Here is a 23,693-nt window from a genome sequence, read left to right as displayed (position 1 = left end):
CAGTACGTACGCAACAAAGAAGGTCGTATGCCCTCTAGGATTGGAGGTGCAGAAGATACATGCATGCCCTAATGACTGCATCCTCTACCGCAGTGCGTACGAGGATTTGAACGCATGCCCGGTATGCGGTGCATTGCGGTATAAGATCAGACGAGATGACCCTGGTGATGTTGACGGCGAGCCCCCCAGGAAGAGGGTTCCTGCCAAGGTGATGTGGTATGCTCCTATAATACCACGGTTGAAACGTCTGTTCAGAAACGAAGAGCATGCCAAGTTGATGCGATGGCACAGAGAGGACCGTAAGAAAGACGGGAAGTTGAGAGCACCCGCTGACGGGTCGCAGTGGAGAAAAATCGAGAGAAAGTACAGGGCTGAGTTTGCAGGTGACCCAAGGAATGTATGGTTTGGTTTAAGCGCGGATGGCATTAATCCTTTCGGGGAGCAGAGCAGCAATCACAACACCTGGCCCGTGACTCTATGTATGTATAACCTTCCTCCTTGGATGTGCATGAAGCGGAAGTTCATTATGATGCCAGTTCTCATCCAAGGCCCTAAGCAACCCGGCAACGACATTGATGTGTACCTAAGGCCATTAGTTGAAGAACTTTTACAGCTGTGGAATGGAAACGGTGTACGTGTGTGGGATGAGCACAAACAGGAGGAATTTAACCTGCATGCGTTGCTGTTTGTAACCATCAATGATTGGCCTGCTCTCAGTAACCTTTCAGGACAGACAAACAAGGGATACCACGCATGCACGCACTGTTTAGCTGACACCAAAAGTATATACCTGGACAAATGCAGGAAGAATGTGTACCTGGGGCATCGTCGATTTCTTCCGACCAACCATCAATGTCGAAAGAAAGGCAAGCATTTCAAAGGCGAGGCAGATCACCGGAAGAAGCCCGCCATGCGTACCGGTGATCACGTACTTGCTATGGTCAATGATTTACACGTAATCTTTGGAAAGGGTCCCGGCGGACTATCTGTTCCGAATGACGCTGAGGGACGCGCACCCATGTGGAAGAATAAATCTATATTTTGGGACCTACCCTACTGGAAAGACCTAGAGGTCCGCTCTTCAATCGACGTGATGCACGTGACGAAGAACCTTTGCGTGAACCTGCTAGGCTTCTTGGGCGTGTATGGGAAGACAAAAGATACACCGGAGGCACGGGAGGACCTGCAACGTTTGCACGAAAAAGACGACATGCCTCCAAAGCAGTATGAAGGTTCTGCCAGCTATGCTCTTACCAAAGAAGAGAAGGAAATCTTCTTTGCATGTCTGCTCAGTATGAAGGTCCCGTCTGGCTTCTCGTCGAATATAAAGGGAATAATAAATATGCCAGAGAAAAAGTTCCAGAACCTAAAGTCTCATGACTGCCACGTGATTATGACGCAACTGCTTCCGGTTGCATTGAGGGGGCTTCTACCGGAAAACGTCCGATTAGCCATTGTGAAGCTATGTGCATTCCTCAATGCAATCTCTCAGAAGGTGATCGATCCAAAAATCATACCAAGGCAAAGGAGTGATGTGGCGCAATGTCTTGTCAGTTTCGAGCTGGTGTTCCCACCATCCTTCTTCAATATCATGACGCACGTCCTAGTTCATCTAGTCGACGAGATTGTCATTCTGGGCCCCGTATTTCTACACAATATGTTCCCCTTTGAGAGGTTCATGGGAGTCCTAAAGAAATATGTCCGTAACCGCGCTAGGCCAGAAGGAAGCATCTCCATGGGCCATCAAACAGAGGATGTCATTGGGTTTTGTGTTGACTTCATTCCTGGCCTTAAGAAGATTGGTCTCCCTAAATCGCGGTATGAGGGGAGACTGACTGGAAAAGGCACGCTTGGAGGGGACTCAATAATATGCAGGGACGGGCATTCTTGGTCTCAAGCACACTACACAGTTCTACAGAACTCTACCTTGGTGACCCCGTATGTCGATGAACACAAGAACAGTCTGCGCTCCAAACACCCGGAGCAGTGTGACGACTGGATTACATGTGAACACATCAGGACTTTCGGCAGTTGGTTGGAAACACGTCTCAGAGGTGACAACACTGTTTGTGATGAGCTGTACTCGTTGTCCAGGGGACCATCTTCGACTGTATTGACTTACAAAGGATACGAGATAAATGGGAATACATTTTACACGATCGCCCAAGATCAAAAGAGCACCAACCAAAACAGCGGTGTCCGCTTTGATGCAGCAACCAAGAGGGGAAAGGACACATATTATGGTTACATAGTGGACATATGGGAACTTGACTACGGACATGATTTTAAGGTCCCTTTGTTTAAGTGCAAATGGGTCAATCTGTCAGGAGGCGGGGTACACGTAGACCCACAGTACGGAATGACAACAGTGGATCCGAACAATCTTGGGTACACAGACGAACCGTTCATCCTAGCCAATGATGTGGCACAGGTTTTCTATGTGAAGGACATGTCTACCAAACCGAGAAAAAGAAAAGATAAGGAAGCGAACACATCATACGATGAGCCAAAGCGCCACATAGTTCTTTCAGGAAAAAGAGACATCATGGGAGTGGAGGGCAAGACAGACATGTCCGAAGATTATGAAAAGTTCCATCAAATTCCTCCCTTCAAAGTCAAGGCTGACCCAAGCACCCTGATAAATGATGAAGATTATCCATGGTTATGGCGCAATAAGCAAAGGACACAAGCGAAGAAAAAGTGAAGACTTTCTCTCCACAACTATTATGATGATGCCTTTGATCTAGAATATCACTCCAGTTACATGTGAAGAAATGAAATGCCTGTTCTAACAGACGAGTTTCCGTATGAAACCCTGATACTTCGAAAGAGATTGTCCGTTTTGTACATGAAGTGCATCCAGTTTTTGTCGTAACGCTCTCTATTTTTTTGCACATGTTATGTGGGTGAAATGATGATACCATGCCAGGTTTCAACCTTTTCAGATTTCATTTGAAATGCTTTTCAATTTCAGGGTCTTATAGCTCGAAAAATCAGTAAATGCATGAAAAATTACAAATGAAGTCAGAAAGGGTTGAAAATTGATGATGTGGCTTTGAATGGTGCATTTTGAACACAAGAAGTCTGGAGTTCAAATAAGTTCAAAAAAATGAAATCCCTTTGTAACAGATGAGTTTTCGTCCGAAACCTTGATACTTCGAAAGAGATTGTCCGTTTTGTACACGAAGTGCATCCAGTTTTTGCCGTAACCCTCTCAACTTTTTTGCACATGCTATGTGGGTGAAATAATGATACCATGCCAACTTTCAACCTTTTCAGAGTTCATTTGAAATGCTTTTCAATTTCAGGGTCTTATAGCTCAAAAAAAATCAGTAAATGCATGAAAAATAACAAATGAAGTCAAAAATGATTGAAAATTGATGATGTGGCTTTGAATGGTGCATTTTGAACATACAAGAAGTCCGGAGTTGTAATAAGTTATTAAAAATAAAAGAGAGGCGCAATCTTCACCTGCACGTTGCTTAGCTTCAGGCCTTGAGGAAATAGTGTAGACTGCACGGAGCTATGTGTAGTTTTTGTTCGAAACCCTGATAGCTCCGTGCAGTCTACACCACTTCCTCAAGGCCTGAAGCTAAGCAACCTACAGGTGAGCATTGCGCCTCTCCTTCATCGTCTCTGCACTCAGGGCTTATAAACCACTGCGAGTGCCTCTTGCTTGGCGAGGTGGGACTAAAAAACAGTTGCAGAAAGAATCAACTAAAAAACTCTATTACCGGTTCACGCCATGAACCGGTACTAAAGGTGCTCGTGGGGAGCCTTAGAACCGGTACTAAATGAAATGCCTTTGTAACAGCCTTAGAACCGGTACTAAAGGAATCAACTAAAAAGCTTTTATAAACCTCTAGTATTATTGAAACTAAAATTATATAAAATTTATGCAACTAAAATTATCAAACTATTTTATGTTCAAAACATTAAAAGCAAAAAGAGTTTTCATAAAATAAATAAACAAAGCAAAAATAAAATAAAATAAATAAGTAGAAACAAAATAAACTTTAATAAATAAGTAGAAACAAAATAAACTTTAATAAATAAGTAGAAACAAAATAAACTTTAATAAATAAGTAGAAACAAAATAAACTTTAATAAATAAGTAGAAACAAAATAAACTTTAATAAATAAGTAGAAACAAAATAAAATAAATTAAAATTTAACAAAATAAATAAGTAGAAACAAAATAAAATAAACTTAATAAAATAAATAAGTAGAAACAAAATAAACTTTAATAAATTAAAATAAATAAAATTTAATAAAATAAATAAAAATAGCAACAGTAAGTATTTTGTTGTAAGTAGAAATAAAATAAAATAAATAAAGCAACAAAAAATAAATAAATAAATAAAAGTGCCACCTACTGGGCCACCACGGCCTGAATACGACTAGAAACCCAACCATGGACCAGGATTCAGGCCCAAAGTAGGCCCAGTAGGCCCACAGGCACATAGTGACAGATTAGGCACGAAAGCATGCAGTTGAGAGGAGCTCGAGAGGGTGGGCGTAGCAGCGCTTATAAACCACTCTCGAGCTCTCTCAACTAGCGAGGTGGGACTAAATTTTTGGCCGCGACGCGGGCAGCACAAGGCCTTTGGTCCCGGTTGGTGGCACCAACCGGACTAAAGGGGTGCATTGGTACCGGTTCGTGGCACCAACCGGGACCAATGCCCCCTTTTAGTCCCGGTTGGTGCCACCAACCGAGACCAAAGGCCTCTGCTTCCCGCCCTTTCGGCTACTGAAAAGAGACCTTTGGTCCCGGTTGGTGGCACCAACCGGGACTAAAGGGTGGCATTGGTCCCGCTTGGTGCCACGAACCGGGACTAAAGCCTTTGCTATATAAGCCAGCACTTAGCATTTTTTCAGATTTCATCGCCAGTTGCCGCCCGACGATGCCGAGGTCATAGACACCGCCAGGCTGCCCTGCCCCCGTCCGCCGTCTCCGTCGTCGCCCTGCCCCGTCCTCGCCCTACCTCGGCCTCGCCGCACCCTTCCCCGACCTCGACGCGCCCTACCCCGACCTCGCCGCGCCCTGCCCCGACCTCGTCGTCGCGCGCGCCGAGCCCTGCCCCGACCTCGCCGCCGCTCCCCTGCACTATGAGCCTCACCGCGTCGTTCCCCCTCCTCTCCCCCTCCCCCCCCCCCCGCGCCCCAACGCCGCCGCGCGCCCGCCCCAACGCCGCCGACGACGGCCCTGTTCACATATATAGATTTTTTTCTGTTCATATTGTAGTAGTAGATGATGATGATGATGATGTATGTATGTTCATATGCAAAGAATATGCAAAAGTTAGATTTTTTTCTGTTCATAGATTTTTTTGGTGATATTATTGTAGAATATGCAAATGTTTGTATGTTCATATGCAAAGAATACGTCATTTTTTCATAGAATTTTTATGATTTTTTGTTCTAATTTTGTTCATAGAATTTTTATTTTGTTATTAGAATTTTTATGGTTTTTTTCTGTTATAATTTTGTTCATAAATTTTTAGGATGAAAAAAGAAGAAGAAAAAAAAGGGAGGAGGAGAAGTTTCGTTTAGTTTTAGGATTATTTTAGTTTATGTTTAGTTTAGGAAGAAGGAAAAGAAAAAGGAGAAGAAGAGGAGAAATAAATAAGAAGAGGAAAAAAGAAAAAAAACAAGAGGAGAAGAAGAAAGGAATAGAGGAAATATTCTATTTTTTCTTCTTCTCCTTTTTTTCTTCTTCTTTTTCTTCGATCTTCTCCTCTATCCCTTTCTTCTTCTCCTCTTTTTTTTCTTCTTCTTCTTCTTCCTCTTCTTATTTTTTATCGGGTATGTCGTTGTCGATATACCACCTCCCCGATAACTTCGACATGAGGGGGGTCGATATACCCCCTCCCCGATAACTTCGACATGAGGAGGGGGGAGGGGGTCGCCGAGGGTTCGAGGGGCGAGGGCCGGGAACTAGCTAGGGTAGAGGGTCGAGGGTCACCGAGGGGTCGAGGGTCGCCAAGGGTTCGAGGGTCGAGGGGTCGAGGGTTGAGGGTTCGAGGGTCGTCGAGGGGTCGAGGGTCGAGGATCGCCGAGGGGTCGAGAGGTTGCCTAGTGTCACAGTATTGAAGAAATCCATGGCTTCATCATTAGCCGGAAGTAACCGGGCATGATGGTATGAAGTTTTCCAAAGTTATTTTGGAAGGGAGTCCCGGATAGGATAATTTGTCTTTTGGTACAAATTTCAGCAAAGGCCTTCCAAATAGCGATATTCGGAAGGCTCTTGCTGAACTTTGTACCAAAAAGTGAATTATCCTATCTGAGACTCCGTTCCAAAATAACTTTGGAGAGCTTCGCACTATCATGCGCCTGTTACTTTCGCCTAATGATGAAGACATGGTTTTGTTGAATCCTTTGACACTAGACAAACATGACATGAGGGGGTCGAGGGTCCAGATTTATCATGAATGCCCCCATTATGGATGTGCACAAGTTGATCCAATTTTTCTGATCTCATATATATATATATATATGTATATATATATATATATTCTTCTATATGTCACGTTGTCTGTAAAAGTATTGAAGAAATCCACGGCTTCATCATTAGATGGAAGTAACAGGCGTATGATGCTAGGAAGCTCTTCAAAGTTGTTTTGGAACGGAGTTCCTGATAGAATAATTCGCCTTTTGGTATGAATTTCAGCAAAGGCCTTCCAAATAGCGATATTCGGAAGGCTCTTGCTGAACTTTGTACCAAAAAGCAAATTATTCTACCGGGAACTCCGTTCCAAAACAACTTTGAAAAGCTTCGTACCATTATGCGCCTGTCATTTCCGGCTAATGATGAAGTCATGGTTTTCTTGAATTCTTTGACACTAGACAACATGGCATATAGAAGGGTAGATGAGATCAGGAAAAATATGGACCATTTTCTGCACATCCAGAATGGTGCCATTTTGTTAAATCCCTTGTTGGTCCGGACGTTGGACAATCATGAGAGAGGCGGTCCGGCCCAAACCCTAGAAGCACTGCCGAGGCCACCCAAATTTACAAAGTTAAAAGAGCGTTGTCGTCGAGGCCACCCCTAACCCTAGAAGTGTTGCCGAGGCCGCCCCAAACCCTAGAGAAACGTCGAGGCCACTAATATGATTCCTTGTTGTGATTAGCTAGCTAGGTCAACGTTTGCCACTAATATATCCATCTGTCATGTTTTGTATAATAATTGCCATGTTGTAATATTTGTAGAAACTACGGAGCACGACCGAGACGAGGAAGCAGAACAGGTGTTGGGGGGCATAATCACAGCCGGAGCTGATATCTTGTCGTATCTCAACGACACCGATGGTCTAGAAGGACAGGGTGAAGAAGCAGGCTACGGTGATCGAACAATGGAGGAGGAAGGACATGATTATGATGGCTCCGGTGACTGAATGCCGGTGGAAGAAGGACACCGTGATGACGGCTCCGGTGACCGAACGGAGTCCGGCTAGGTATATATATTAATTAAGCCTGTGCTGATTATAGATAATTGATGCATTAATTGTTTTGGTATGTACACATATTAACTCTCTTCTTTCTTCTTTCTAGCCCTCCGGATCAAGCCAAACTTCGGTAACGAGACGAGGCCCGAAGAAACAGTTGCGCTCGGATGAAAGGTTCACGATCACAGAAATCGCGCGCGATGGCCAACCGATTGCACCCATCCGGACCAAGGAAGCATTTTCTGCTCAGTGCGGGGTTCTTGTTAGGGACATGATCCCGATCAGCATCCACCAATGGTATAAGCCTAAGAAGGAAGACCCTGAGGTGTCTTATGTCAACGATAGGCAGAAAGATGATCTTTGGGCCGCGCTGAAGGCAAATTTCACCCTACCGCCAGAGGAGGATCCGGAGAAGCTAGTTAAAGAGCCATTGATCAAGGCTCATGCTCTTAAGAAGATGGCTGATCTATTCAGGAGGTGGAAGAATGAGCTGAAATCAATGTTTGTCGACAATGACAAGACTCCAGAATTCACCGGCCGATTTGAGAAGATCAGAGATCACCGGGACGCATTTGTCGCCCACAAGACATCGGAGAAGAGTAAGAAGATGTCAGCGACAAACAAGAAAAATGCTGCAAAGAAGGAGCATCACCATCGCACGGGGTCAGGTGGCTACCTCGGAGCCCGGCCATTGTGGGACAAGGCTGAGAATGACCTGCTTGATAAAGGGGTCGAACCAGAGACATTGCACTGGCCAAACCGTTCAAGGACTTGGTTCTTCGGGGTTGGGGGATCGTTGGACCCTGAAATAGGGAAGTGCGTTTGGATGAATGAGCAACCGAGAATACCCGTCACGAGGCTTCAGGAGTATATCGCCGCAGCGCAGGAAGGGACGTTCGTTCCCGACAGAGAGAACGACGAGCTCACACAGGCCCTCGAGAATCCTGAGCATCCGGGACGGACATGAGGCACGCCAGGCTCCGTTTCATGGAAGGCTGGGTTTCCCGACGCAGGCGGTTACAAAGGCCGGGAGAGGAAGAGGAAAGTGGAGCTGACCCAACTGCAGAAGCTGCACGAAAGGGTACAAGCGCTAGAGGAACGAGACGCAGTTCACAGCTAGTGACCTGCCGAAGCTACCCCCGAAGCTACCCCGCCATCTCAGCGGAGAAGCAGCGTGGCTTCCACCGAGCTGCTTCAGGAGTCTGTCTTCACGGCTCCTGCTAGCTACCCCGTGGATGCTATCACGGAGTCTCAACATTGCCACCTTATGACGCAATGGCAGCAATTCAAAGTCAAGGCGGTTGTCGGCTCTGTTGCACCTCCTGAACCCGGCGCAACTTTTCACTGTCGGCCGATTCCAGAAGGATATGCTAGGGTGATGGTGGATGAAATAACGGAGGGATTTCAGGAGCTCGAGCTTGACCACCCTACCGGTCAAGGGGAGACTCGGCTGGGTTCTGCTCTGAATACTCCATGCCTATGGCGGAAGGAGTTCATCAACCTTCCTAACTGGATGCCTCCGCCTCCTCCTCCTCCTCCTCCTCCTCTGGCGAGTCAGGGCACTCCGTCTCCTCCTCCGGCGAGTGATCAGGGCACTTCGCCTCCTTCTTCGGCTTCTCAGGCGCGTGGCGGCACTCCGCCTCCTTCTCCGCCTGCGCCGGCGCGTCCGAGCAGCCCGCCTCCTCCTCCGCCTCGTCAGCAAGGGCAGAAGAGAGCCGCCGCTGCTCCGGCTGCTCCGGTGCGTCGTAGCACCCTGCCTCCTTCTCCGCCTCGTAAGCAACGAAAGAAGACAGCCGCAGCCGCTCGGCCTGCTCCGGCGTTTAGCAATTCAGCCAGAGGTAGGAGGCAATACAGATTCGGTCCATCTCTCAAGTCTCTAGAGAAGTTACCATATGAGATGACCGAACAGGAAAACGCAGAGATCTGTCAAGCCCAAGTGAAGGACTTCTTTGAAACGCAAAGAGCTAAGAAACATCCACCTCCGGAGGAGAAGATAGATCCGGTGAAAGCGAAGCGCACTTTTGATGCCCTGAAGCGACCACCACTGTCTCCGCCGCAAACCAACTATGAGCACATTATTGAAAGGACATATAAGGAAGCGTCCCGGTCGGGAAGTACTTGCAGTGATCGAAGGTTAGAAGAACGAAGAAGTGGGGAAAAAAATCCCCAGCTCGGCGAACAAGCGAACCAATCGTGCCCCCCCGCTCAAGGTGTCTAACAATATCGTCGCTAATCATCCGGGGATCTTGCCCGGTACCAATCCTGCAGATTACATGCACGACGACTATGCACATTTTGATATAATGGAGGTGGACGAATTCAGATACCAGTACGGGAAGCCTCTCGTCAAACCTGGTCATCCTCCTCTAACAACGATGATGCGACGATTCCATGATTGGTACATGAAAACCTGCAGAGAGTCTGGGAAGGATACTTTGACGCTGAAAGTTAAAGAGGAGCACGACCTCGTTGGAATTGATCTGTTGTCTGTTCCATTTGAGGAGTTCTTCCAGTTTTTCAATCAAAAGGCCCTCGATAAATTAACGGTCACTTGCTACTGTCTGTAAGTACTATACTTCTGTCATTAAGTCTCTATATATAGCTCAGCTCTTTCATTGCATGTATATATAATTATCCTCACTATATATGCTGATTGAAGATCGCCGAATGCAAGAAAAGACAAATCGGTGATATTGGGTTCATCAACACAAATCTCATAGATGAATTTACGGTTAAATTTCATGCCAAAGAAACCGAGGCCAACTTGCTACGATCGTTGGTAATAAATCAAAACAAAGATATAATACTCTTTCCTTACAACTTCAAGTGAGTGTTACTGTCTTGTGCATATTCGGTTTTCCTTATTACTCGAGGTTATAGTAATGTAATTGATGAGTTATGCATGCGTGCGCAGCTTCCACTATATTCTCCTAGAGATTAAGCTTGAGCAGGGACTAGTAACCGTCTTAGACTCGAGACAAAAAGATCCCGAGGAATATGCGGACATGACTAAAATGCTCCAGAAGTAAGTTCAATCGATCATTATCGCACCATATTGGCAACTTTGTTCATTTCCTGATATCAAGTAATTGTTTTCTTTGTCTGGCAGGGTTTGGAAAAGTTCACCGCACAAGCTCCGGGACTGCCGGGGGAGCTGTGATTTACACAGCCGAAAGTAAGTACTACTAGCTAGTTCCGCGCATCTCCCAGTGATTCTAGCGCTAGTTTCATCAATACCATTTAGCATGCTTGCTTATCAGTTTGATTGACCTCTATTTCTTGTAAAGTGGTTGTGGCAGGAACCCGGGAATAATTACTGTGGATACTACGTTTGTGAGTCCATCCGCCACACAACCTGTGAGCGGGGCTACTCTAAAAAACAATATGAAGTGCGTAAGCAATAATATTCACAATTTTATTTTATTACCATCATTTGTGTTAAGTTTTATTCATATATATGTATTGACCCCCTTCTTCAAATTAGATGTTTCAGATGCGGGATGAACTCCTAGCACAAGATCGCATACGAGCAATTCAAGAGGAATTGGCGGGATTCTTTCTTGACCACGTCATCAATAAAGACGGATAATACCATGTGGAACTTGAGTTCATATGTTAGGGGATTATATTGTAAGAGATCTTATATTGTATATATATGTAGCCAGTAGCGTCGGATAGATATACTAAAACTTGTTGTTCGACCAATCTCTCGGAGAAGGAGAGGTCAATCACTTCTCTCTGTATATGTTCATGACGATCTTCTGTACTTAATGGTTTCCTTCATTTGCTTACTAGCTAGCATGTCGAGTCCTCTCTATACGTATAGCACGTAGCGTCGACTAAGCACAGAGATAAGAGAGGACACTTCTCTCTATTAGCTAGCTAACACAATATATGAAACCCCTACATTAACCCTACAAAACCCCCCAAAACCCCCAAACCCCCACCCCCCTTTCAAAAAGAACCCAGCCCCTGAACTGCTGACGCGTGGATGCCTGTTAGTCCCGGTTGGTGCTACCAACCGGGACAAAAGGCCCCCCTGCCAGGGCAAGCCGCAGCGGCCACGTGGAGCCCCATCTGTCCCGGTTGGTATAAGAACCGGGACTAAAGGTATAGGGCTTTAGTACCGACCCTTTAGTCCCGGTTCCCGAACCGGGACAAATGGGCCTTATGAACCGGGACAAATGGCCCTTTTTCTACTAGTGTGCACCGCCATCTTGATTTGGTGATACCCTGAGAATGCATCCAGGAAGCACAGCAGGTCGCACTCGGCGGTGGAGTCGACGATCTAGTCGATGCGCGGCAACGGAAAGGGGTATTGAGGGCAAGCCTTGTCGAGGTTGGTGAAATTGACGCACATGTGTTCCTTCCCGCCTTTCTTGGGGACGATGACGGGGTTCGCCAACCATTCTGGGTACCGCACATCCCGAATGACACCAGCATCCTGCAGCTTGCGAGTTTCTTGGACGATGAACGACTGCTTCTCTGTGGACTGCCGCCGCGCCCTCTGCTTCACTGGGCGCACATTGGGGCACACCCTCAAGTGATGCTCGATCACCCTCCCTTGGGACTCCAACCAAGTCCTTGGGCTCCCATGCGAACACCTCCTTGTCGCGCGCAAGAAATCGACCAGTGCCTTTTCTTGGTCCGGGGCGAGGTTGGCACCTATGGTGAAGGTGGCTCCCGATGCCCCATCTTCGTCAACCGGCACCTACTTCGTCTCGGCCCGGTCTTGAGAGAACAGTTGCTTCTTTTTTGCCGGCGCAGCCCTCGGGACCTCGGAGGCCCCTTCATCTGCTGGGCGTGCTGCCGTCGCGGCTCTGAAGGCGAGCTTGAGGGCCGTTAGGGCCTCCTTGGTGTCTCCAGCCCCGGTGAGGACGCCGCTGCTCCCGGGCATCTTCATGAGGTTGTAGGCGGGGTGAGTTGCTGCCATGAACTTGGCCAGGGCCGGGTACCCGAGGATGGCGTTGTACGGAAGGCCGATGCGGGCAATGTCGAAGTCGATGAGCTCGGTGCGATAGTTGTCGCTGGTGCCGAAGGTGACGGGGAGGCGGATCTGCCCCAGGGGGCTGGTGGAGCCGCCGACAACCCCGGAAAATGGCTTGGTGGGGCGGACCCGGCCATGTGGCACATGAAGCAGGCCGAAAGCTTCCACGAAGAGCACGTTGAGGCTGGCCCCGCCGTCGATGAGGGTCTTGGTTACCGCCACGTTGCAGATGGTGGGGGTGCAAAGCATCGGGAGCGCGCCTGCGCCCGCGGTGGTCGCGAGGTGGTCCCTCGAGTCGAAGGTGAGGTCGGCTCTGGGCGCCGCCCACCCCGGAGGAGCCCCCTGCTGCACGCGGGCGGCACCCACTAGGCGGAAGAACTGCTTAACGTGGCGGTCCGAGGGCGGCGCCTGCGAATCGCCGAGGAGGGTTGCGACGGCGTGGGGCGCCGGTGCCGCGAAGCGCGCGACGAAGAGGCCGCGCAGCTCCCCCCAGGAGGCCACATAAGATCTTGGCAGGTTGAGTAGCCAGGCGCGTGGTACGCCAGTGAGGGCCATGGGAAACCAGTTGGCCATGACCTTGTCATCACCGCCGGCCGCCCAAACAGCCTCCTCGTAGGCCCGGAGGAAACCTGCCGGATCTGCCGCGCCGTCGTAGCGAAGCGGCATCTCTGGCCTGAACTTGGGCGGCCACTGTACCCGCCACAAGGCGGGGGTGAAAGCCTGGAGGCCCGCAACGCCTCCGTGCGCACTCGTCGGTCCGGCCAGAGGAGCGGTGCTCGCCATGGGAGCTGGTCGGCGAAGCTACGACGCACCCCTACCTGGCGCGCCAAATGTCGGATTCAGGGCTCCGCAGACCCTTGAGAGGTTCGAACTCTGGGGTGCGTGCGAAGAACTCGTCCTCCCCAGGCTACCCGCTCCCCGAATCCACGGCCTAGCTAGTCGAACCCAACGAACAAGAGACACAACAGTTTATCCTGGTTCGGGCCACCTTGCGGTGTAATACCCTACTCCAGCTTTGTGGTGGATTGCCTCGAGGGGCTGAGGATGAACTAGTACAGTGGTTGAACAACCTCGGGAGGTGAAGTGTTCTTGGGCTCGATGAGCTGGTGGATGAGAAGATGATCCGTTCCCCTCTATGGTGGTGGCTAAGTCCTATTTATAGCGGCCTTGGTCCTCTTCCCAAATGTAGGCAGGAAGGGATCCCACAACGACCAATTTCAAAGGGAGACAACTAGTACAAGCTATCCTGACAAAAGTGGTCTTCGCCTGCAAAAGCCTCTGGTGGTGATGCTGCAGTGGGCTCCGCGATGACCTCCATCCTGCCATCCTGGCGGTCTTGGTCTTGTTGCACCGATATGGAAACCTTTGCTTGATTCCTCGGGACCCCGCGCCTGCACTTGCCTCCTTAGCACCGAAGAGGAAACTGGTACACTGCGACCGCTGGCGCCCGCCTGGCCTTGGTCGTCACGGCTCGCGTCATGTGAACCTCGCGAGGTGCACCCTGCATTGATATCTTCGCTCCTCGAAAGCCAGCCTAGTGAGGCTGCCCCCAGGGAGGTCTTGGTGTCGTCCGCCTCGCAAGGCTTGGCCCCTGGCGAGGGTCTTGGGTTGTTGTTGTCGAAACTGGGCCGTACTAGGCCGCCGACGGAGTCACGCCATGAGCCGCAGGCAGACAAGTCTGGGTACCCCCGTTATCAGGACGCCGGCAGCAGCGCCCCAGGATAGGGCTGCAGCAAGGACGTTGTGCACGACGGCGACGACGGCGACTACACCGCCTTTTACAAGCTCCTCGGCATGTAGGAGGCTCGGGGCGGCGGCGTAGTTTTTTAAGTTTTTTTATTATGTCTTTAAATTTGTACAAATATGAATGAAAACCACCTGAATTTTGTCCAAATTCGTGTCATTTTCTTCGAAATTTAGCTGAATTTGCATTTGAAGAAACGGCATCTGGGGCCAACTTGAGGCGACAGTTGGGATCCCGAGCGCCCCCGGCGAAAATAGCGCCGGTTAGCCCCCAGGAGGCGCTATTTCAGTCCCTGGGGGCACCGAACAGCTGGAGATGCTCTAAACGTTTCCCTTACTATTTTAGAATGTACACCTCATCGACCTGAATATAGTTTCTAGTACTGTACTAAATATACACTCATAATATATGTATTTTAGAATGTACACCTCATCGACCTGAATATAGTTTCTAGTACTGTACTAAAAAAACTCATAATATATGTGAACGAACATTGCTTTTCCCATAATATTAATACTCGCATAATATAAGCAGCGACAAGTAATATGGATCGGAGGGAGTAATGTAGTATATGTCCCAGGTAATGTAGAGTGAGAAGAGAAAATGCATTCTAACTGTACAGAGTTTTGAGGCTTGATGGAAGCAACATAAAGCATACTCCGATTTCAACTCTCTAACAGCAGGTCAATGCACCAGTATAGCCTTTTTGGGCAAACGTTACTTTAGACAACATGTACTAAGAAATAAGAACTCTGAAAGGTAAGCTTGCTTCTGGGTGTAAGCTCGTCTATAAACGATGGGTGGAAGTAAAATCACAGTTCATCATAGATTGGGGGAGCATCTGTTGGGGCAGGTCCCTCCTGTACTTTAGCCAAGATGTCTCCAGCTGATACTGAGCCTGATCTGATAGCATCAGCCAGCTTCCTTTGCAGTGTCAACAGGCCAATACGTCTCGAGACAACATACAGAACCGCCAAGGAGAACACGAGGAACCCAATGGTCAGGATGATCCTGGAACAGATAATAGTTAGAAACTGACACGACCGAGACAATATTGTTCTTCTTACACAGGCACAAACTTCTCTTGCGGATGGAAACCAAATGCTTATCGCAACAGGAGTTAAACGCATTTGTTCCACTTCTTTTTGTTTGACTGTTAAGGCTAGAACGAAGACTGCACGACCACATCGTAAACGATTGGTATCAAGGCTGGTTCTGAGTTCTACAGAAGATTGATGCTACATACCTATCGAGAACATCTTGTCGTTGCATCGTGGAGAGCAAACCACGGGTGCGCATCAGCAAAGAGCGGTGCCCCTGATACTCGCCTTCAGCCTTTCGCAGAACACTTGTCGATTCATCTGCATAAAAAGAAATTAAAATTAGCTACCAAGTCAGGCTTGATAGGTCTGCAAATGCGTTAAAATCGCAGAAAAAAGAGTATTACTTATTCGTATGGAAAACTTGAAGCACATGACTGTGCCATGGTTTCTTAGTAACAAACTAATAACCAAAAGAAGTCTAATCAAATAACAGTACATGTGAGGAAAGCCTGACCAGGCTTAAATGTACAGAACCTTACAAGCGAGCATCATAGGCACATGCTTAATCACAGGAAAACTTACCAAAAGTTGACAAGGTATTAGCACTTCTTTCCACTTCCTGTCAAAACATCTATAATAAATTACTTCTGAACTTACGACCAGAAAACCATTAGCATATGAGATATCAACTATACATGCAGGAGTGCTAACCTGAACCATCAACTGCCGAGACCTACGGAGGCTCTCAGTAATACTTTCTGCAGCAGATGTCATCCCAGCCTTTGTCCTACATCATTTAGCAGGTTCGTGTTAATTATACAATGAAATAACAAATATAGCAGGCGATTCTTTAATTAGTGCAATGCGATTTCATTTCAAGGTCTTACAAAAGAGTTACATCAACACAGCGATTTTAATTTCTTGACCACATTTCATAGTTCAAGCAAGGCAGGCTGTCACCCATAGGGACATAACCCTCCATCACTCAGCCACTGCCAATCTGCAAGCATCCCCAGTAAGTACCACACCGTCTGCATCGAAAGGAGGTGCGATCATGATTGATTAACTATGCGTGGCAGTGGCTGCTGCTGCTATGTCGCCACATTCTCAACATGCCAGCTGCCTGCCGCACCCTATGCACACCGACTGTCTCAATGATTCCAACTTTCAACCATGCAACACTCCATCACACCTCTCTGCTAGCGCCTACTTTGCAAACAAGCTTGATCCCTTTAGCAGCCAAGCTCTTCTCCTTACTATTTTATGTTCTTTTTTGGCATGTGCCTATTTCAATTCTTGTTTGGATTTAGTTACTTCAGGTTCTCTGTCATTTACCATGGGTAACTGACGTATCCACCTTCAAAAAACATGGCATCCGTTACAGAGATTCTCGATAAAATGGAATTAGCATATCTGCATTGTTCCAGGCAAGATTTTTTTTAAACCTCTAGGCAAGAAATGTGCTTGGGACTGCATAAATTCCACTCCCTCCGATCCATATTAATTGACGCTGGTTTAGTACAACTTCAGTACAAGTTGTACTAAAGCAGCGTCAATTAATATCGATCGGAGGGAGTACCTAAATCTCGTTTTCTCATACTGTTACAGTTGCTCCCTGCAGTTTAACTGAGCATGACATTCATGGGAATTCTGCCGGTGATGGGGCGGGCCGCGGGCAAGTGAACATAACAGGATGAAGGACAAGAAGAGAAGAGGTACACTTTTATTTGCTGCTGATAATTGACTGGATGTCACCATGGAAAATATTCTGTGATATAAGCTGCGAGTGTGGCAAAACCACCTCCATGTCAGCAGAACCATTAATCCGAACCACTAAAGGCCATATGAGAGGGTTAAATAACCAGTTCCATATTTCAAGGAGTTAAATAGACTTCCTCAATAGTCCGAGTGACGAAAGTGGACTTGTTCCGTAGAGCTGAAAATTCACAACCTTTGGAGGCCTTCACGAATTCTAACACTTGCAATAAATTCCCGTGAAACTGAACAGACCATCAACCGCATTCTACAACTAACGTCTCAAATATTTCAAAAATATACCAACAATACAAATAACTCATTTAATCAACTTACTGGAGATTACGCCTCCGGACAGTGGACTCTTCTCCACCTCCCAGAAGAAGCCCCCTCTAGAGAAAGCAAAATTAGAATGTGAGAGCACCTTGAATTACAGGCAAGCTAGCATTGCTCGGGTAAATAAACTATCAAATTAATGGAGCATACTCTGAAGAAAAATCACACCTCTTCTTGAGCAGCTTTTCCAATGTTCGCTTTTGCTTGCAAGTTAGCACTCCTCAGGTTCACACGCAGCCTGAAAACACAAAATCAGTTGTATACAAAACCTAGAGAAACAAAACAAACAAAAAGAACTTTAAGAACAGAATACCTCTGATACTGTTCCTTCCATGATCCTAAGGTTGCCTGTCCAGACTGAACTTCTTCAAAAGTGGGTAGCTGCTCTGCCAGAAGATCAAGCCTGCACTGCAGTGCATTGAGCAATTGCAGTGCATCCTGTGCAGAACCGTTCAACCGAGGAAGAGACATTGCTTCTTCTGTCCCTTTCCCCATCTTCCCACAGGATTCAATTGCAGCAATGCACACCTCAAGCTGTTCAACTGCTTGGCTCCATTCCTTTTTCAGGTTTTCAACGGCTTGTGTGACCTCGTCCATCTGTATTATCTAAATAGATCAATTCAGCGAATTTACCATGCTGCTACTAATCAATAACTGGTTAACGACGAGACTTGTAATGAAAACGGAATCAAACAAGAAACATTCAATTCAACAAACTGACAAACCAGCAGTGAATCCAACTAAGAAATTACGCTGGGCTGGCTCACATCCTGCTGGTCATCAATTTTACCGCCTCAACAGGAGATTTCCGTCCAAACATACGCTTAGCTGAGGGAAGTGCAGGAGTATCTGCCCCAGGTAGCACAAACCTAATCTGAACTAGAATGTTTAAGCAAAAGCTGCTGCTCCAGCTGCAGTACCTAGTGGCTGGAGCAGTGGAGCTCCAGACGGATGGTTATCGAATTCCAATTTAGGTGGTCCAACTCATCAGCACTCAGACAAGGGCCATTACCTGATCCAAAACCAAATCTGTCTCCATAAAATCCAAACCAAACCCCCAAGGTTGTGTGTGTGTGTGTGGGGGGGGGGGGGGGGGGGGGGGGGGATCAGAGTCAAACACGCATCTAACAAACTAAACAAAATTATCATAAGAAGGCAGAGACCATAAGTGAACATTTGCACATCGGTTAGATGAATGATTGTAATTTCAGAAAATGATGGATATTGTTACAAAAAAAACCTTTCAGAAAATGATGGATATGGTTTGCCCACCTTTTGAAAAATCAATCCCATCAAGTATCCTAGATTGAACTTTCTGTGGCTTTAACAACGTGATTGATGTTGATATTTTTGCTGTTGCAAGCCGTTAATTGCTTCGGTGGGGTTATGTCTTTTTCCTTTTTTAATAATTTGGCTGTGTGCATGGGTGTATTTGGTATCATCTTGATATTAATATATTACCCCAATAAAAGAATAACAACCAATGAAGTAGCAATACAAGAAAATGACAATTAAATGTAAACATCAAACTTCGGAACAGAATTAACTATAAAAAGTTGGACCAAGAAGATGCAATTTCTTTCATTTGATTGCCAACAAAATCTCTGCAAGGCAATGAAACCACAACGCAATTCAAAATCACGTTGGGTTGTCATATACTCACATTTTCAACCTCTGAAATTTATGCTTCATCTTCTTTTGCCTAGATTAGAGGTCGCTCAATCCTCTCTACTCACCAAATTGTGAAACAAATACAAGAAACCAGTACCTCGTGACTCCCAGAACAAACAACCAATCACATCTGGTAGGACCAAAGACAAAGGAGAGAAGCAGATGAGCTGATCCCATGGACTATGCAAGCTGATTATAAACTGACGATGTAGGTGGACGTTTCTGGATCTGAAGCCATACCCAGAGGTGTTCCGTATTGCTGGCGACCATGGAGCTCACTGGAGAAAAGACTTCGATGCAGCAGCCGCTGATTTGGTGAGGTGGCAACTCAGACTGTCCTCGCAGGTGGCGGATTCAAGATCTGGCGCAATGGCTGCTATTGGGTTTAGTTCCACATTGGTTGTGGGAGACAAATCACGACTTAAAAGTGTGAGCGTAGCTCCACCTATAAAGCTAGAATTTTAGGGGGAGAGGACCCAAGACAATGCTTGGTGTAGCAGGTCAGAGCTGCCCCGGCAGAGGCTCCCTATTGAATAGAAACAGTGTGCTGGGCGAACAAGTACTGGATATTTGATAATATGACCCACCTTACTTTGCCAGTTGCCTAGAAGGCCTGTTTACTTTGACATGGATGAAATGACCCACTTCCACTCTCTCCTCTTATTCATTGTCACGGCTGAGATAGTTTCTCTTCAACCATAACTCCAAACTGGCCGAAATTTGAACAGCACACTGACATAAATATATATTTGAATGTATGTAACTTTTACAGTTTTTCCTAGGCAGTGTGAAATTTTGATCGGAATCTAAATTTGAATGGACAGGAACTTCAGATTGAAGTTTTTCTTCAACTGTACTAACATAGAGTGAGCTGAAATTTGAACAATACGATCTTTTCTTTTCTTGTAGCACCTCAAACTTCCTTTATTCATTCACGATACACTCAGAAGAACACGCTTTTTATGTAAAATTTTCAAGTTTTCTGGGCAGTTCGAAGATTTGGCCAAGATTTTGGCCAATCTGCCATGATTTCTAAATTTTGACAGAATTTCCCCACAAATAAACTCAATAAGAAGTGACAGAAATGATTGGCGCAATGAGTAACAATCATGTCTTTACTTACACACAAAAGGAAGCACAAATATGAAGTTTTTAACATCCCACAAACCCCTCCTCAGTCCGAGACATCCGTTCTAGGGTTGCCAACTGGAGAAGTGCTCGGGAAAAATAAACCAGACAAGTGATAGGAGAGAAAACTCACCTTGGGGCCTTTGCGGAGATCGTCCTCTCGGTGGGACTGCTCACCGGCGCACGCAGGGTCGCGGACGGCGTGGTGCAGACGCAGCAGGGCGCGCGGAGTGAGGTGGAGGCGGGGGCGCGACGGAGAGCGGGCGCTAGGGATTCGTCCTTCGTCGTCGCTGGCCGCTGGCGTTGCCTGCCGGGGTGGCGAACGGAGTGACGCGGAGGCAGGTCCGTGCGTTTCGTGGTGCGAGCGAGCGCTGGGGCGGAGAGGGAGGCGAGTACGGTTCGCGCAGCTTCCACCGCCGGAGACGAGAGATGTAACTCAACCCAGCGTACGCCAGCCGTCGAGGGGAGGGGAGGAGATTGGCTGTGCGCTGGCCGCGGCGGTGCGCGGCGCAGGGAGCACGAACGGAGCAGAGGAGGGGGGTGCGTGCGGTGGTCCGTCGAGGTACGCCGGTGGCTGATCGATCTGGAATCTGGATCCGCTCTAGTCACTCAATCGCTAGTTGGTTTGGGCCTCAAATGACTTGGTTTTCAACCAAGCCCACTCCACTCAAAAAATAAAGAAAATCTTAGTTGATTAGCCCATGGGCCAACGCAGCCCCGGATGCATGCAAGCTTTTTTTATAGTTTTTTTTTCCTTTTTTTGCGGGTGGATGATGCATGCAAGCGAGTACTACGGAGTACGGAGTAGTACTTTTTCTTGGCGCGCGCGTCAATCGTACACACGAGAACGAATCTTTCAAGTCCCCGTGCATGCAGGGGCAAGTCGGTACGGAGCCATTGCAGCCGTACAAGCTAAAGCAATCCCATGTCTATTCTAGTTCACTGCACCACTATCTTTAGTAGTGGCATGCAGATATATACGGGCCACGCGCCACCAATATCCGGTCCTAGCTCCCCCCCTAATGCGCGCCATTGCCCGAACGAACCCCCCGCCGACCGATCATGGCCATGGTCATGGAGAACCAGCAGCCGGTGGCGCAGATGCAGCTGGTCCCGGCGCCGCCGCGCCCGCCTCCTCCCCCGCCGCCGGCGCCCCAGGCCTACAAGCACCACTGCAAGGTGTGCAAGAAGGGGTTCATGTGCGGACGGGCGCTCGGCGGGCACATGAGGGCGCACGGGATCGCGGACGACGCGCTAGCCGCCGAGGAAGCCTTCGATGATGATGGCGGCGGTGTCGGCGAATCGTCCGAGGCGGGGAGCCCGTCGCCGACGACGGCCAAACGCATGTACGGGCTCCGCGCCAACCCTGGACGGCTACGGAACTGCCGGGTGTGCGAGAACTGCGGGAAGGAGTTCACGTCGTGGAAGTCGTTGCTGGATCACGGAAGGTGCAGCTTTGACGAGGACGATGATTTGGATGGCTCGCTTCGTTCGTCGTCGCCACTGCATAATAACACCGACGAAGGCGTGGATGAGGACGAGGAGGAGGAAGGGGACCTGGCGTTGGCCTCTGGGTGGTCCAAGGGGAAACGCTCACGCCGCGCCAAGGTGATGATCACCGGGAGCGGTGCCATATCGGAAGTGCAGCAGCCGGCCCCATCGAGCGAGGAGGAGGACCTTGCCAATTGCCTCGTCATGCTCTCCTCGTCTCGTGTCACGCAACCAACCGTGCATGTGGATGCCGACCAGGAGTCGTCCGCATCAGCGAGCAAGGACGAAGAAAGGAATAGACTCCTTGTGCCACAACCGCTCTCGATCATCCCTCCCATGACAGCGCAGTTCAAGTTTTCTGCGCCTCAGGTGGTAGTGGCGCAGCACGTTCCAACCGTCCCACGCGGCTTGTTTGAATGCAAGGCGTGCAAGAAGGTGTTCACCTCACACCAGGCTCTCGGTGGGCACCGTGCCAGCCACAAGAAAGTTAAAGGGTGCTTCGCCGCCAAGCTTGAAAGCAGCCGCAATGAGACTACCCACCAACATGCTATGGCATCGGCTGCTCTACACGACAACACCAGGGCCATCCCTGAGGCTGTAGGAGATACCAGTACCACAGAAGGAAAGACGGGCAACCTCGATGCCGGCAAGGCGACGAGTGTTGGCGCCGGCGAGGTCGTTGTGCCCACAGCAACGACGGAAATGGCCATTATGCCGATCGCTGATGCAGCACCGGTAGCAGCCGCCTTTTCTCCGTTCAAGAAGAAGGGGAAGGTGCACGAATGCTCCATCTGCCACCGCGTGTTCACGTCGGGGCAAGCGCTCGGGGGCCACAAGCGGTGCCACTGGCTCACCTCCAGCGCGACGGACCCCGCCAAGCTCCAGCCCGTTGTTCCCGATCACCTCATGGCGGCCATGTGCCACCACCTCACCCTCGGCCGCCCGATGTTCGACACGGCGGACCAGCGAATCCTTGACCTCAACGTGCCAACAAATCCGTCGGCTGAGGCGATCGCCACCAGACAGGCCGCCGAGCTCAACGACATCCCGCTCTGCCTCAACGCGCCGGCGTCCATGTATGCGCAGTCATGGACGGGGCACAGCAACGCCAGCCACGTGAACAAGACCGGGACGAGCAGCCGCAACGACGCGGCTGCCGCAGGCGGCGCGGCCACGGAGGACGAGGCTGACAGCACCAGTGCGAAGAAGGCCAAGGTCAGCGACCTCAAGGACATGAAGGTGGCCGGAGAGTCGCTGTCGTGGCTGCAGGTTGGCATCGGCATTTCCTCGTCGGAGAAAAACGAGAAGAGTACTCAGGAGGGAGCCTAGAAGAGTACTCACACAGCCGAGGTCACACCAATTAATTAATCTACTGATCAAGTAATTAGATTTTGACCTTTGTTGGGTACGTATATAGAGTAAGCACTTACCATATATTAATTGCCATATGGCGTATATGCTCGGTGTATATATGCTGCATATGCATGTAATATTATTGCTAAGTTAGAAACTGAATGCCCTGTGTGCATACGCCATCCCAACTTCCGGGGAACTACTGTTGGCGACTGTAATTATGCAAGTCGGCTTATTCCCAACATGTTTCCTTCCGGTTTTTTAGAAAGCCTTGGATTTATTTTCTTCTTCTCTTTCTATCATGTAACTGTAATTAATTAATTGAATATGTTGCTCCGCAAGAGTTTCTAAACTAGTATTACTAGAAGATACCCATGTGTTGCGGCGGAACTCAACAATAATTTAGAGAGATATAACAAAATGAAAACATGTGTGCGATATTTATCTGGGTGACACATTTCAAAATGAAAACCAGTATATTTCATGCATATTCTCAATTCCAATCTCACCATACTACTGAAAGTTTGAAACGGCAGAGTACATATATGTAGCTTATTCGGGGGCTTCTAAAGAATATGACATTTGTGACTTACAGTGATGATGACAACTATTTTGAAGGAGGCTACAATGTGGCCTACAATAACAAAGACAACAACATGGTATTTAACCGAGAAAAATGAAGGAAAGCTAGTTGAAATTACCCCAAGCTATCTCTCGCTCAATCAATGACCTACAAA

At 48.2% G+C, this 23,693-nt stretch overlaps 2 protein-coding genes across 3 annotated transcripts; one reads left to right on the top strand and one right to left on the bottom strand.

Moving 5' to 3' along the window:
- Positions 1-14,658: 14,658 nt before the first annotated feature.
- Positions 14,659-20,713, bottom strand: LOC123145034 (uncharacterized). 2 transcript variants are annotated; one of them, XM_044564333.1, is made up of 8 exons: positions 20,246-20,713; positions 17,627-17,919; positions 17,482-17,551; positions 17,314-17,369; positions 15,934-16,009; positions 15,805-15,841; positions 15,426-15,540; positions 14,659-15,190 (listed from the first exon to the last, which is right to left on the bottom strand). In XM_044564333.1, exons 2-8 carry the CDS (start codon positions 17,908-17,910, stop codon positions 14,992-14,994), a joined length of 837 nt encoding a protein of 278 aa, XP_044420268.1. In that variant the 5' UTR covers positions 17,911-17,919; positions 20,246-20,713; the 3' UTR covers positions 14,659-14,991. The 2 variants fall into 2 exon arrangements, with proteins under 2 accessions (XP_044420268.1, XP_044420267.1); XM_044564332.1 differs by having other exon boundaries at positions 17,627-17,910.
- A 250-nt stretch (positions 20,714-20,963) lies between these two features.
- On the top strand, positions 20,964-23,273 carry LOC123141610 (uncharacterized). The gene has a single exon (XM_044560707.1). It carries the CDS (start codon positions 21,175-21,177, stop codon positions 22,930-22,932), a length of 1,758 nt encoding a protein of 585 aa, XP_044416642.1. The 5' UTR covers positions 20,964-21,174; the 3' UTR covers positions 22,933-23,273.
- Positions 23,274-23,693: the final 420 nt, after the last annotated feature.

This window comes from Triticum aestivum, chromosome 6D, assembly GCF_018294505.1.
Source record: "Triticum aestivum cultivar Chinese Spring chromosome 6D, IWGSC CS RefSeq v2.1, whole genome shotgun sequence".
NCBI lineage: Eukaryota > Viridiplantae > Streptophyta > Magnoliopsida > Poales > Poaceae > Triticum > Triticum aestivum.
Note: the sequence above shows the minus strand (reverse complement) of the source record. Positions and strands in the feature narration are given on the sequence as shown.